Source organism: Apiospora marii (genome assembly GCF_038362585.1).
Source record: "Apiospora marii strain CBS 49790 chromosome Unknown utg000011l_segment0_segment0, whole genome shotgun sequence".
NCBI classification, from domain to species: Eukaryota; Fungi; Ascomycota; class Sordariomycetes; order Amphisphaeriales; family Apiosporaceae; genus Apiospora; species Apiospora marii.
The window spans coordinates 1,824,840-1,837,589 of NW_027117382.1; the positions used below are offsets into that span (position 1 = coordinate 1,824,840).

The 12,750-nt window shown below is 52.6% G+C and overlaps 5 protein-coding genes across 5 annotated transcripts; 4 read left to right on the plus strand and 1 right to left on the minus strand.

Moving 5' to 3' along the window:
• Positions 1-1,552: 1,552 nt before the first annotated feature.
• Positions 1,553-3,512, plus strand: PG985_013646 (uncharacterized protein; the record flags this gene model as incomplete). The annotated part of the gene is made up of 5 exons (XM_066833412.1): positions 1,553-1,722; positions 1,787-2,096; positions 2,159-2,354; positions 2,416-2,644; positions 2,825-3,512. 5 exons carry the CDS (start codon positions 1,553-1,555, stop codon positions 3,510-3,512), a joined length of 1,593 nt encoding a protein of 530 aa, XP_066678152.1.
• Positions 3,513-3,640: 128 nt separating this feature from the next.
• On the minus strand, positions 3,641-6,759 carry PG985_013647 (p-loop containing nucleoside triphosphate hydrolase protein; the record flags this gene model as incomplete). Its single annotated transcript, XM_066833413.1, has 7 exons — positions 3,641-4,128; positions 4,175-4,375; positions 4,439-4,493; positions 4,559-4,981; positions 5,052-5,294; positions 5,353-6,019; positions 6,737-6,759. The coding sequence occupies 7 exons, from the start codon at positions 6,757-6,759 to the stop codon at positions 3,641-3,643; spliced, it is 2,100 nt and encodes a 699-aa protein (XP_066678153.1).
• A 1,080-nt stretch (positions 6,760-7,839) lies between these two features.
• Positions 7,840-9,351, plus strand: PG985_013648 (uncharacterized protein; the record flags this gene model as incomplete). Its single annotated transcript, XM_066833414.1, has 5 exons — positions 7,840-8,026; positions 8,077-8,180; positions 8,242-8,615; positions 8,679-8,737; positions 8,945-9,351. The coding sequence occupies 5 exons, from the start codon at positions 7,840-7,842 to the stop codon at positions 9,349-9,351; spliced, it is 1,131 nt and encodes a 376-aa protein (XP_066678154.1).
• Positions 9,352-9,726: 375 nt separating this feature from the next.
• On the plus strand, positions 9,727-11,131 carry PG985_013649 (monooxygenase; the record flags this gene model as incomplete). Its single annotated transcript, XM_066833415.1, has 2 exons — positions 9,727-10,043; positions 10,102-11,131. 2 exons carry the CDS (start codon positions 9,727-9,729, stop codon positions 11,129-11,131), a joined length of 1,347 nt encoding a protein of 448 aa, XP_066678155.1.
• A 404-nt stretch (positions 11,132-11,535) lies between these two features.
• PG985_013650 (uncharacterized protein) lies at positions 11,536-12,663 on the plus strand (the record flags this gene model as incomplete). The annotated part of the gene is made up of 1 exon (XM_066833416.1): positions 11,536-12,663. The coding sequence occupies one exon, from the start codon at positions 11,536-11,538 to the stop codon at positions 12,661-12,663; it is 1,128 nt and encodes a 375-aa protein (XP_066678156.1).
• Between the last annotated feature and the right edge of the window lie 87 nt (positions 12,664-12,750).

Here is a 12,750-nt window from a genome sequence, read left to right on the forward strand (position 1 = left end):
AACCCGTTTTCGATGCGCACTAGCCGCCCGTCAGCAGTCCCTCCGGCTCCCGTAGCATCAATAGTAGTAGCAGGCTTGACACGACGGGTGACTGGTCCATGACACCATCTAGGACGATGAACTGATCGACTATCGATCATCGATCCCTTCCACGCCTGGACCTTCCCTCGAAGTCGTGAAGTGACCCAGGGGGATGGGCCTACCTACTCTCTAGCCTCGAGTCTCAGTAGACTTGACCATCGCAGCTTGTTCGGCTCTGTTGAGTGTACTACCCTGTCGATTTCATTATAGCATGAGCAACGACGGAGATAAAAGTCGTTAGCGCCATCCAGTCATCGATCAGAGTTTCGGAATCGGGGGCGACTGGGGACTGGGGACTTCCTCTTTGGCAACCCTGCATCCCGATGCGTGCAATGACCCGGCCTTGTTCATATCATCTTGTCCTCTTTTGGAGATCATACTTCTGTCAAATGAAATGTCAACTCCTGTACCCAGGGCTATGATGCTCCGGCCCCATCCACTCATCCACTTTGCAGGTGATGCCTGAGTCTGCCTCCACAGAGGTATCTGGACAGATGTCAGTCACCGCGCACGTGTTTTGATTTCGGTGCCGAAGGTAAAGTGAAAAAAAGTTTTCTCGGACAATTGCGCAGAGTTTCCAATCTTGTTCAATGGCATTATTGAACAGTAATTGTTCCCCTTTACCAATCACCACCCGGCCGAGTCAGGCACCAACAGTAACAATTAATGTACCCCCTGAATCCATTTACAGCCAGGTTGCTCAACCACTCAATTGCGTCTGCCATTTTCAACAGTCACTTGGGGCCTATCGTCGTATCTGAAAAGACAATCTGCCACGTTCGCAAGATTCTGGTACCAATCATGGATAGTTCTGCAGATCGGATGGTGCTGTCGCAACACCTCAGATGTGCGCGCACATACGGGAGCTCCGACCAGCCACGTCCGCGCCCACGAAAACCCCAGAGACTACCACGAACAAGATGCAAGTGCGGGCTAGGCGGTGTCGCGGGTGACGAGCCACACACACGGATTCGAAAGGGGCTGCATTTGTCAAACCGCCCGCCGAAAAGATGGGCCTCTGTCCACACCATTGTTGCTGAGCAAAAGCAAATATCTAACCACTCTGGGCGCGACTAGGCAGTGCGGCTCGCCACACAAAGTTGGCTGGGTATGATTATCATTGCTGAGGTGATCAAGCCCAAGCGCCACTGGCGTACCTTCAGTCAGTCACTGCTGTTTAGTCATTCTGTTCTAAATAACCCTTTGATGTTGATGCTGAAAGCGCTGCTATTGGTATAGCACTTCCCGTGGATGCGATTCGACAGACTATCGTACCCAATAAGACGCCACGCAGATATGCAGGCTCACGTACGGCTGGGCGGGGATGACATGCCGCATGCTGACATCTAGATGGCGAGTTACCACCAGTTGAAACACCGGCTATGCGAACTGATCGTTGATACTTGTCTAGAACTTGCCCATACTGCACCGCATCTTCGGCATATAACGAAATTCCTCCTATCCTGGATAAATGTCTGCGACAGAGAGTGACTTGATGCAGGGCGCGGCTAATGAGACCGGGGACGTCGCTGCCCGAAACCCCTCATTGACCGGCACCTCAGTCAACTCGGCACAGGAGCCTTCAGGCCAACATCCCTCATCCCCTAATGCCAGCTGGTACACCCCTGGGTCAGATTTCGGGTGAGTTAACCCTGTTGCTTTTGCGTCTCATCGTGAAGGGAAGTGTATTAATACAAGACTTAAGTCTTTATGCTGTCGCTCTAGAAGCGTGCCGCACCTCCAAGACGCGATTGTCCAAACTCAAGCTCACGGTCGAGGAGAGACAACTACTCGTCGTGCCGCCCACCGACGCAAGCAGCCTCCTCGAGAAGCTGAACTTTATCACAGAAGACCGACAGACCAAGGCCGTTGAGACGAAATGGCAGAAGAGAACCTCTACATTCTTCGTGGGGTTCTGCCGAGTCGTGGATAAAACCTCGGCCTTGGTATCGATAATGTTGCCACAGAGCCCAGAGTACACCGTCACATTCGGAGTTCTTGTCTTACTTTTCAGGGTATTGTGTCATGCTCTTCAAGCTGTAGTCTGGCCGCAGAAGTCTGACTTGGTATATCATAGGCTGTAGTGACCAAAAGCGACAGGGAGGAAGCTCTCATGACTTATCTGGAGACCATGGCCTCCAAACTGCCTGTGGCCGAGTTCTATCGATCGGCCTTTCCGACTGCTGCGATCAAGATAGTGGTGGCTAACATCTTCAGCGAGATGATGAAGCTTCTCGACGAAGCGCTCGTATATTACCGGAGCCCCCGATTGGGTTCGTCGCCGCCTCGTGTGTGCTGTTACCTCCCGGAGGCTGACCGTGTACGCACACCCAGGGAAACTAGTCGATGCGGTCATCCAGCCTACCGAATCCAAGTTCAAGAAGTACATCTCGCAAATCGACATGGAGGTACAAAAGTTAGCGGACTTGAAGAATATTGCCCACGAGGCACAAGCGATTGACATCCACGAGATGGTGACTCAAACTGGAAAAGGCAGGACGCCCCCTGAGAGTATCACCAGAGACGATTTACTCGATTTACTGATATGCAACAGCGGTGGCAAGTATGTACGATGAGTTTCGAACGGTAAGCGGATCTCAATGCTCTAACTTAGAGTCTTTGAATCAACGTTTTCTTCAACTGGAAATCAAGATCGATAGTGAGTCTCCCAGGATGAATTGGTTGATCGTTTCCTTTTGACACCGACCAATTGATCAGACATGAGGACCTTTGAAATGATAAGGTATATGCAAGATCTTGAGAAGGCCCTTTTCTCTTCGCCAGATGCCCTATACTGGGACCCGGATGAGGCTCTTTCGAGGCTCACCAGACGTGGTTTCCGACTGTCACCGAAGGATCACTGGGATAACAATGGAGTACTCGTGAAGCTGGTGCACTGGTCTCAAACACGTTGCCCCCTACTCTGGATCGGCGGCCAGTCCGGGAATCAGGATCCCTGGGTGACCGAGCTGTCCCTCGATATAGTCCAAGCCTTGTTACCTCAACAGATCACGGTCCTCTACGTATTCTGCGCGGATGTTGCGTCTGCTTCGGCAAGTTTCACCCCCGCGGATCTCGTGCGAATCCTCATCGCGCAGCTCTTGAGGATCCACCCGCAACTTGCCTACGAACACCCCCTGTCCTACAGCGCACTGCGTTTCCAGAACGCATCAAGGTTCGAAGACCTGTGGGAGATCCTCGAGGAGCTGGCTTCCAGCTTGGCCGGCATTTACATCGTCATTGACAGGATCGAGGAGTGCGGATTTGACGACGACGCCGATTTGAAGACTGACTTGCTTCCAAACCTGGCACGGCTCGTCCATGACATAACCGAATCCAGAGCCATTATGACTAGTACATACGAGGTGCCGATTGAAGCGTTTGATGAAGACCTGGAAGGAGTGGTTGACGATGTTTATATCGCAACGTGAGATATCTTGAATAAGACATCCAGACCTGACGCTATTATAATGAGAACCAGGCCTCGGAAGGGACGCATTCTACGATAATGACAGACTATTATGATAATGAACCAAAAGATTATATGAGCACTCCCACGTTATCGCCGCGCCAAAGAGCGCTTCTGCTGAAACTTGCGCCCCTTCTCAATCTCCTCCAGCTTCCACCGCGACTCCCTGTACTCCTCCTCGAAGTAGTCCTGGAACCGCAGCGTCTCGTTGACGATCTGCTCCACGTGGGCGAAGCGCATGGCGCCGCGGCGCTTCTCGCGGGCCAGGGCCACGGACTGCGCCATGCGCAGGATGTTGCGGATCTGCCGCCCGTTCAGGTCCCACTGCTGGATATCGTCGAGCCGGGCCAGCAGCTCCTCGCGCGCCTGGACCTCGACGGGGTCGAGGCGCGCGAGGAAGTTGAGCCAGATCTGGCGGCGCAGGTCCGCGGTCAGGGCGTTGAAGCGGACGGCCAGCGACACGCGGGACTGGAAGGCGACGTCCATGGACCCCAGCCGGTTGGTCGTGAGGAAGAGGATGCCGCGGTAGTACTCCAGCATCCGCAAGAAGACTGCATCGAGTTTAGCGACCAATTGGACTGACGAACAAATTTAGGCTGATCTTGTTTGATGTAAGACACTCACCAGACACAATGGCGTTTCTCTTCAGATTCTCGTAGGATCGCTTCTCGAGCACCACATCTGCCTCGTCTATGAGGAGAACCGCGTCCCATCTCACTGCCAGCTCAAAGATCCTCTCGAGCCGGACCACGACTTCTTTTTCTTTCGAAAGCTCTCCAATGTTGACGGAAAACAGTGGCCGCTCCGTGTATTCCGCGATGGCTTCTACATCATTGCGCAATTCTGGTGTCAGTAAACGGGGCCGCCTTGTCAAACGATTCTACTTACCCGCCGTAAGAGTTTTGCCGACACCTGGGGGCCCGTGAAGCACAAGTACGAGGGCCTATAGAAGGACGTGGTGGTCAGGTAAGATTAAAACAGAGTCGACAGCTTGTATGGATACAGTACCTGGCCCTTGTTGGCAATGAAGTCGCTCAGGCTGCCTGCAAAGCTCCCTCTTTTGTGTTCTTCGACGAGATCGCAGAGCGTCTGCTTGGTGTCGTGGGCGATCACGAGACCTTCTATGGCGTCCTTCTGCCATTGCACCGGCGTCAGGTTCGCGATAGTCACACTGTACCAAACAGTTGTCCTTGTCAAGCAACAATACAATTCCGAGGGACAGAGCTGGGCCTGGAAATCCGTGAAGGGTTCCGACTTGGGAGCACTATCGGGGACGCCTTGCACATCTTCCAGTCCGGCCACCGAGACCGGGGCCTCCCTTTCTTCATTGGCCGAGGTGTAGAACTCCATCATGGTGGTCAATCGGCGGAGAACGCCATTACCTCTGAATTGCGTCCAGCCAGAGTGGTCAATGACGACTCTTGCATTCATCTGATGTGCACGATCTCAGACGTCAGCCAAAACCTCAGGTGCGAGAATACGAAGTGAGGGGACCACAAACGTTCCGGTTTTCTACCCTATCCGTTCCCAGCTCAAGGGCGGATGCATCGTTCCTGAACTCAATGGCGGGCCCGCTGTGATACATGCTCGCGGGATCTTCGCTCGCCAGCTTCTTCCATAGCTGCCCACGATGTCGGAGCTTGGTAAGCAGGTCGTCGATGCTCCTCTGGTCACCATCGTTGAAGAACTGGACCGGATAGAATTCGAGATCGGTCACGCGCCGTGAGCCGTTGAACGACTGTATCTTTCTCGACTCCTTATGGCGCTTGAAGACCTGGAAGGACGTGTCCCAGTCCACGAACCACAAGTCCACGATGAACCGGCGCTTTCGAAGGCTCCCCAGCATCGGTAAGGGGGGGCAAGTCCAACTCATCCGGTATGTTGTTACGCTCGGCTGTGGCGGCGATGACATACAGGCGCGGCTGCTTGAAGTTGTCCGTGCAGTAAACCAGCTCTCCGGGCTGGAACAGGGCCCACAGGTCTTCAAACGTGACCCAGCCCGTCTTGAGGGTTTCTCTCAGCTTCGCGTGCGAAGCCAGGACATGTTTCTCGTACCAAGACTGCATCCTGGCCAGGGACTTTGGGTCGAAAGCGTCTGGTGATCGCTCTAGCTCTGCTGTAGCGGCCGCCACAACCTTGTCGTAGCTGAAATAGAGCGGCACAAATGGCTCTTTGAAGGCGATACTGTCGTCCGACTTGGTTATGTAAGGATACCCTGCTTTCTTCAGCGCCGCGTCGAACGCCTTGAGAAGTAGTGGGCTCGTCGTCGTGAATATATCTTTGCCCTTTGGCCTGTCGATGATGATGTCGAACCCCTCAGGCCCAGACGAAGGGTAGGGGTCCCACTTGGCCTCATCGATGACATGATACTTGCCGTCCTTCTTCTTGATTCGGCGGCCGATTCCAGTGAGCTCACCTGTCTCGTCATCGCCATTTGCGTCGGAACCTTCTATAGAACTCTCCGACGTGCTGTCATTGTCATCAGAATGATGCGATTTCCCGTCTGTTTGGGTCCCGGCCTCAGCTTTTGGAGTTAGCATATCTCGAAGATCAGTCACATTTCTTTCCCACCTTGTGCTGGTCGATTCCCATCTGGCAGAGCATCGGTTGCGGTCTTACTCTGGCTCAATATACCCCCTTCACCATTACTCGAGTTTGGCTGTGGGTTTTCTCGAGAGCAGTCCGGGGCTGGCTCTGAGATGGGTTTGCTGGCTTGCGACTTAGTAGACGGCAGTCCGTTTGGTCTGACTAGCCCCGCCAGTTGGGGTTTCTTTGGAGGCGGGGGTGGAGGCTTCCGCTTCCGTTTCACTTCCTCTTGGAGAGGGGACGACATCTTCTTCGTGTATAATGTTTTATGCAAGAATTTTGAAGAAGAAGTCGAGAGTTTTGTATGATGACGGAGATGGGACACCTCTTCGCCCCCAATTAGGGGAACCCTGTCCAATGAGCTTCTCACGGTAACATACCTGGCCGCATTCCGAGCCCCTCCCGCAAGGGCTTAACGCTTCTTATCGGCTGGATCCTCCGCCACCTACGTAACATGTGTCGAATAATGTTAGCGATTGGCTATAAAAACCGGACTAAGAGTTATTAGTCTCCGGTTGTGATTATGATGGAACATCAGCCAATACCACCCCCGAGGTTTGCATGATAATGGATTAACCATCGGGCACTATGTAGACGCACCCTAGAAAGTTGACGTCGAACATGATGGGATATATTCTTTTCTAGTGGTTGCAGGACTCATTATAGATCCACAGCCATGAATTGCAACGGCAAGCCCTTATCCCTCAAGGACACCATCCTCGAGGCCTTGCTGCCGGACCATCATCTTTGCTGGAGAGGAGGTACTGGAACTATCAGAGGCTGTTGTGATCTCTTCGAGGGATAAACTGCGAAGATTACGGCTATGAGGAATGATTAGACCAGAAAATATAGGTTCGATATTATCATGTCAACTCAGCTGTTATAATCGGGAAGAAATGGAATAATCAGCCCTGGGACACTGGAATAACAACAAATAGACGAAGAAATGAAGAATCGACGTTAACTTACATTTGGACCCAGGTTATGCATTGGCGTCTAATTATAGTCTTCAGTAAAAAGAAGATGCCTCAAAGCGTAGAGAAAATGTTTACCTTGCGATTTGGTCAGCGGACGTAACCAGTCTAGCTGCAGTCACCCATTACCGAAAAGAGTCGGGACCGGAGCGGGAGGTGCTGTGGGCTAGTCTCAAAGAGGCACGAGAAGTAGTCATGATCGACGTAGCTTCAGTTGGTGACCATGGCACTGCTGACGTGAGCATGGCCTGGGATCATCCGCATACCATGTTCCTTTAGGCGGGTCGGGGCGATGCGGACAGACAGGAACCCGTGCAGGCCAATCGCCACAGGGGAAACGACATTAGACCTCCTTCATGTCACAGCACTGGGGTCACATCCAAACAAGGCCCCCAAGCCTTACATTCATTGTATTGTAACCACCAAGAAGGAAGCTTGATGACCGTGTCTGGCCCTCCTGAGCATGGGGGCCAAAAGGTGGATTAAGCCAATCAGAAAACTGCCGGGACAATATCTCTAGTATGACCTGGCTACCTGGGAGCATTGCAATCCAGCCATTGAGTTTATAGATTCTCCTAGCCTGCCGGCAAGCTGCAGCTTTACTACCTATTTTTGTCTCAATGTGCGTCACGTTACTTGGTGTAAGGGTGGTTAGAGATTGACTTTTAGCTATTGAGATGGATGCTGACATTCACTCTTTTCCCCCTAAATCAACGTCCTGCTCAGAAAATGGAATTGACTCAAAGTGGTAAAGACCGACTAATCGCCAGCATTGCAGCCTGCACCATTGCGCTGGCGTCCACTTGGCTGCGCTGGTGCTGCAAGCATATCACGAAGAGTGGCATGCATTTGGAGGATTGGATCATGATCTTGTCTCTTCCTGTTTTCATTGCCGCTGCTGCTTCGAGTATATGGGGTAGGTAGTCTCTTTATCGTGCTTGAAACAGTATTGACCGACGGGCATAGGGCTGTATGATGGGGGTGGTGGCCGGCCACCCAATGAACTCGTTGCCGCAGCCGCACTCTCTCCCACGCCGGAGAACATGGCTGCCATGGAGCACTACTTCAAGGTAATGCATTCCAGATCCAAATCCCCTCGCATGTCATGACTAATCACTCTGTGTATCCCAGGCAACATACATCGGCCTTTCTACTTCGCCTTTTGTGCTTAGCGCTGTGAGAGTATCCCTCTGCCTCCTATACCGGCGAATCTTCGCAACTGCATCTTTTCGACGCAAATCCACGATAGTCATGGCGCTGTGCATAGCATACCAGATCGCCAACTCCATCGTCAATCTCTGCATGTGCGTCCCACTCAGCAAGTTTTGGAACCGTCTACAAGCGGGGCAATGTATCAATGGAGACCTCTTTTTCCTCCTCGTTTGCATCGTGGAGACTCTTCTTGACGTCGTGGTTTTGGTGCTACCTGCCAGAGCCGTCTTCTTCGTCCAGATACCTCTGAGGACTAAGCTCATCGTTGCTGGCATCTTTCTGCTGGGTGGTTTGTAAGTAGCGCCCCCTCAAACACCCCGTCTTGAGAGCATACTGAAATCGGAGGGAATCTATAGTGCCGTTATTACAAACGTTCTTCGTATGTTTTATACCTATCAAACAAGCGGATCAGAGGGTAAGTCATCTGTTCTTACCTTTAGGATTTACTTTCCCTGCTACCTCTTTCTGCTTTTCTTCCTTTTCTCTGGTTTCATATTTTGTTTTCATTCTCGTTTCCCCTTGGCCTCCTTCGAAAACAAAGAAGGAAAGTGAATGAAGAGGAAGAAGTAGAAGAGACACACCAATGCTACGGTAATCGACTAATGCTGACAATGTCCTTCAGTCGATACTGACAAGGCCATACTTTGGGGTTCGATCCACTCCGCAACAGCGGTCCTTTGCGGCAACCTGCCGGTTTACCAGCCGATTAGAAGCAAAATGGGCGAGGTACTGAGCAGAATGCATGCAAAACTCAGTTCTTTCGTTCCTTCTCTTCGCATATCTTCGAGGCAACGGATCAAGAATCGTGAAAGCGACGCGGAGACAAGGCTCGAGACGGCTCGTAACCCCGCCACGAGCGGCATCCGAGGGCGAAGCGACTCACTAGAAGATTCCTTGAACCTGAGCTTCTATCATCCGGGGACCCAGTATGTGGCCGCGGCCTGGCGCGACGGTTCGGGCGACGACGAGGATGATGAAGATGCCTCCTCGCGCCGAGTTGTGCGCACAGCGAATTCTGGTATGGTTTAAGGGTCGCATACAATCACGACCCAATCAACAGTATTGAGGGGGAGCTAAGCAAGCCCCACCGAAGGCTCCATCGTCATGCTGTAATCTATGGCTGTGTCGCATATAGACTAGTAAGCAGCGAAGCACAGCGTTGATTTTACTTAGCGGCCCCTCTTGATTGCTGGCACCTGCGGGTTTCGCATAGAGTGGTCAATTACCACAGGCACCAGCACTTTAGGCGCATAAGTACTTATGTCTCATGTCAGCCCTATTTCGTTTCATCGGCACTCCTTTCTTGAGCCCCCGAGACACATCTTAAAATCTCCGAATCCCTTGTGTTGATCAATCTCCTCTGTTCTGCTCGCCAAAGGTAACCAACCTATTTTGCCGTTCAAAATGCTGGTCATGGCAGAAAAACCATCCAAGCGGTTCCGCGCCATTGTCGTGGGCGGTGGGCTGGTTGGTCTCACCGCCGCCCACATCCTCACCCGAGCCGGCATCGACTTCATCGTGCTCGAGAAACACAAGTCCGTACTCACCTCGCGCGGGACGCAACTGGCGCTCTGGCCGCAAATCTTCCGCGTTTTCGACCAGCTCGGTTTGCTGGAGGCAGTGCAGCCGATCTTGGATTGGTGCAAGGAGACGGTGGTCCTTTCGGCCAAGGATGCACGTGTCAGGATGGAGGATGCGACGTTGGAGCTCATAGAGAAGCAGTGAGTATACGACCATCGCATGCAAACGCTAAGATACGGAAGCTAACAGCCCATCAAGGCTTGGATATGCTGTGAAATTTACACATCGACATCAGATGGTCAAGTTTCTGTTTGACAGCCTACCAGAAACTGCAAAGCCCAGGATTTTACTAGGGAAGGGCGTGGACAAGATAACGAATCACGACGACGACGTGACCGTGTTCTGCGAAGACGGGACTTCGTACGACGGCTCTATTGTCATAGGGGCAGATGGCGTCCACAGCAACGTCCGCCTATTCACACGGGCTATGAAATCCTCTGTTGAGCCAGAAGAGCTGCCACAAGATCAAAAGACTCCCTTCACAACGACATATCGACTATATTTTGGCGACTTACCGCTTCTGCCGGGGCTGCAACCGAACACCAAGTATGATGCGACGTACAACGGTATGTGCGCCCAAATCGTCTACGGAACCGACTCTGGAGCGTTTGGCATCTATGAGAAACTTGAAAAGCCAACGTGCACGCCAAAGAGACACTACACTGAGGAAGACAAAGAGGAGTTGCTGAAGCGATGGGGCGATTTCTACATCGCCCCTGGACGCACCGTCTCCGTCGTCGATTCTTTCCGGTTAGGGGACGCGGGCATGATCAACCTGGAGGAAGGGCTGATAGACGACTGGCACTGGAAGCGAACGGTGCTGGTCGGGGACGCCGTCCGGAAACTGGAGCCGCACGTCGGCTTGGGCTACAACTGCGGCGTGACGGACCTCGTCGTCCTCGTCAACAAACTGCGCTATATGCTTCTCGAGGACCCGTGCCCGAGCACGCGAGCGCTGGAGAGCCTCTTCCGCTCTTACCAGGCCGACCGCAAACACGATACGAAGGTGGCGTCGGATACCTCGATGAAGGCGGTCCGGATGCTGGCGTGGCCGGACTGGCGGTACAGGACGATCGCCAAATACGTCGTGCCCTACCTCCCGGTGCCGCAGTTGACGGTCAAAAGCATTATTGGTCCGCTGGTTCTCGGATCACCGGTACTCGAGTGGTTGAAGGAAGGGGCGCCGCCTGCTACAAAGAAACGATGGAAGCACCATCCTGTTATTTGAGGATTTGGACTTGCAGATACACATGCAGCGAAGGACATATAGATGCGACTTATGATACCAATTTCATTTATTTACTAGACGGGGGTAAACTACCTCGATTTGACAAAGTGCACTTTGACTTTCAGTACATCTCCACAAGAAATTCCTCAAATACGGTGGTTCAATATACTCCGTCCTCTTGGTGCATTGATTGGTCAGATAAGCTTTGGGTTGACCTGCTCGTCTATAAACTTTGACAGGATTGCGCTGATTGTATCTCCGGTGCATTGCCCAATTATTATCTAAATAGGCCAGACAGAAGCTCCCGCTCTTTCATTGTTTCACCGGCCACGACCTAAAGTGTACCAATTGTACTTGCTCATTTGCTTCTTGCATGGTCTTAATTATCAATTACACCGCCCAGCATGTGTTCGACTACGGACCTGCCCTCTGAACCGCCACCACCATACAGTGACTGCGTCGCTTGGGAACACCAAAACTCCCAAAGCTGCCAGCTCGTTGAAGACACCGACATTCTGAGCGACCCAGAACTCAGGGAGCTAAACGAGATATGTCTGCCCAGATGGAAAACTCGGATCTGTGGTCCGGCCGCCGGCTCTAACGGCATCATCAAGCCAAATGGCCGCCATGTCGCGCGACCCGAGAGGCCAGAGTACGCCACCGTCATGGGCCTGCCGCCGAACCCGCGGTGGAAGGCGGTGTTGACAAATCTCCGAGACGACATGCGTATCCACGGACTTTTCTTGGACGACTTCCGTCCTTATCGCAAGGTGCTCTTCCCTCTCATTGCCAGCATTCTCTATGCTCGAGATTGCGATACGCATTTGGACAATCCGCCCACCCCCCCTACGTTCTCGGCGCAGATCGCGGTCCTCAGAAACGGACCAAGCTTTGACTTGTTCGAACGAGCATGGAAGAACATGCTGCGCACCGACTACAGCGGCCCCGGCGTAAAAGGTCCACGTCCCTTGGGCCGCACGTGGAAGACCAAGCGTGCACTCTTCGAGGTCGCATCGACGATGGTCCACGTGGCCATCTATTTCTGCCATTACTGGTCCGGGATGAGCAAGGAGGAACGCGGAATATTCTGGCATCAAGTGGCAAGAATCACGCCCCACGTAGATCCTTCGGATTTCGGGATGATGCTCTATCATCTCCACACCAACCAAAAAAGCCGCTGGCACAACGACTACCTCGGATACGACCTCACGTACTCTGGTGCCCTACAGACACTCATCGACAGCATCCCCGTCAAGGGGCCCGAAGGTCTGGCTCGGAAGCTATCCGTCGATTACCACGTCGTGGTGCCGCAGCTGTGTGACGACGATTTTCAGGAGGCATGCAAAATGAAGACAGCCATCCGACAGCTGGCACGTCTCCATGGTGTCGAGCTCACCGTGCCGACCAACAAGACCGTGGAACGTCATGATGCTGGCTGGGAAAAGGGGGTAATAAAAGGAGGTCATCGAAGTTACATTCCGTTATCGATACGGTTTTCGCTATGGTTGGGTGCAGCAACGCCGTACGGGTGAGCAACTGCAGTATACTATGTTGAGCTGCGGAAAGGTCTTAAATAACTTGGTGGATCATAATAATAAATAAAAAGAACACTTATAAAT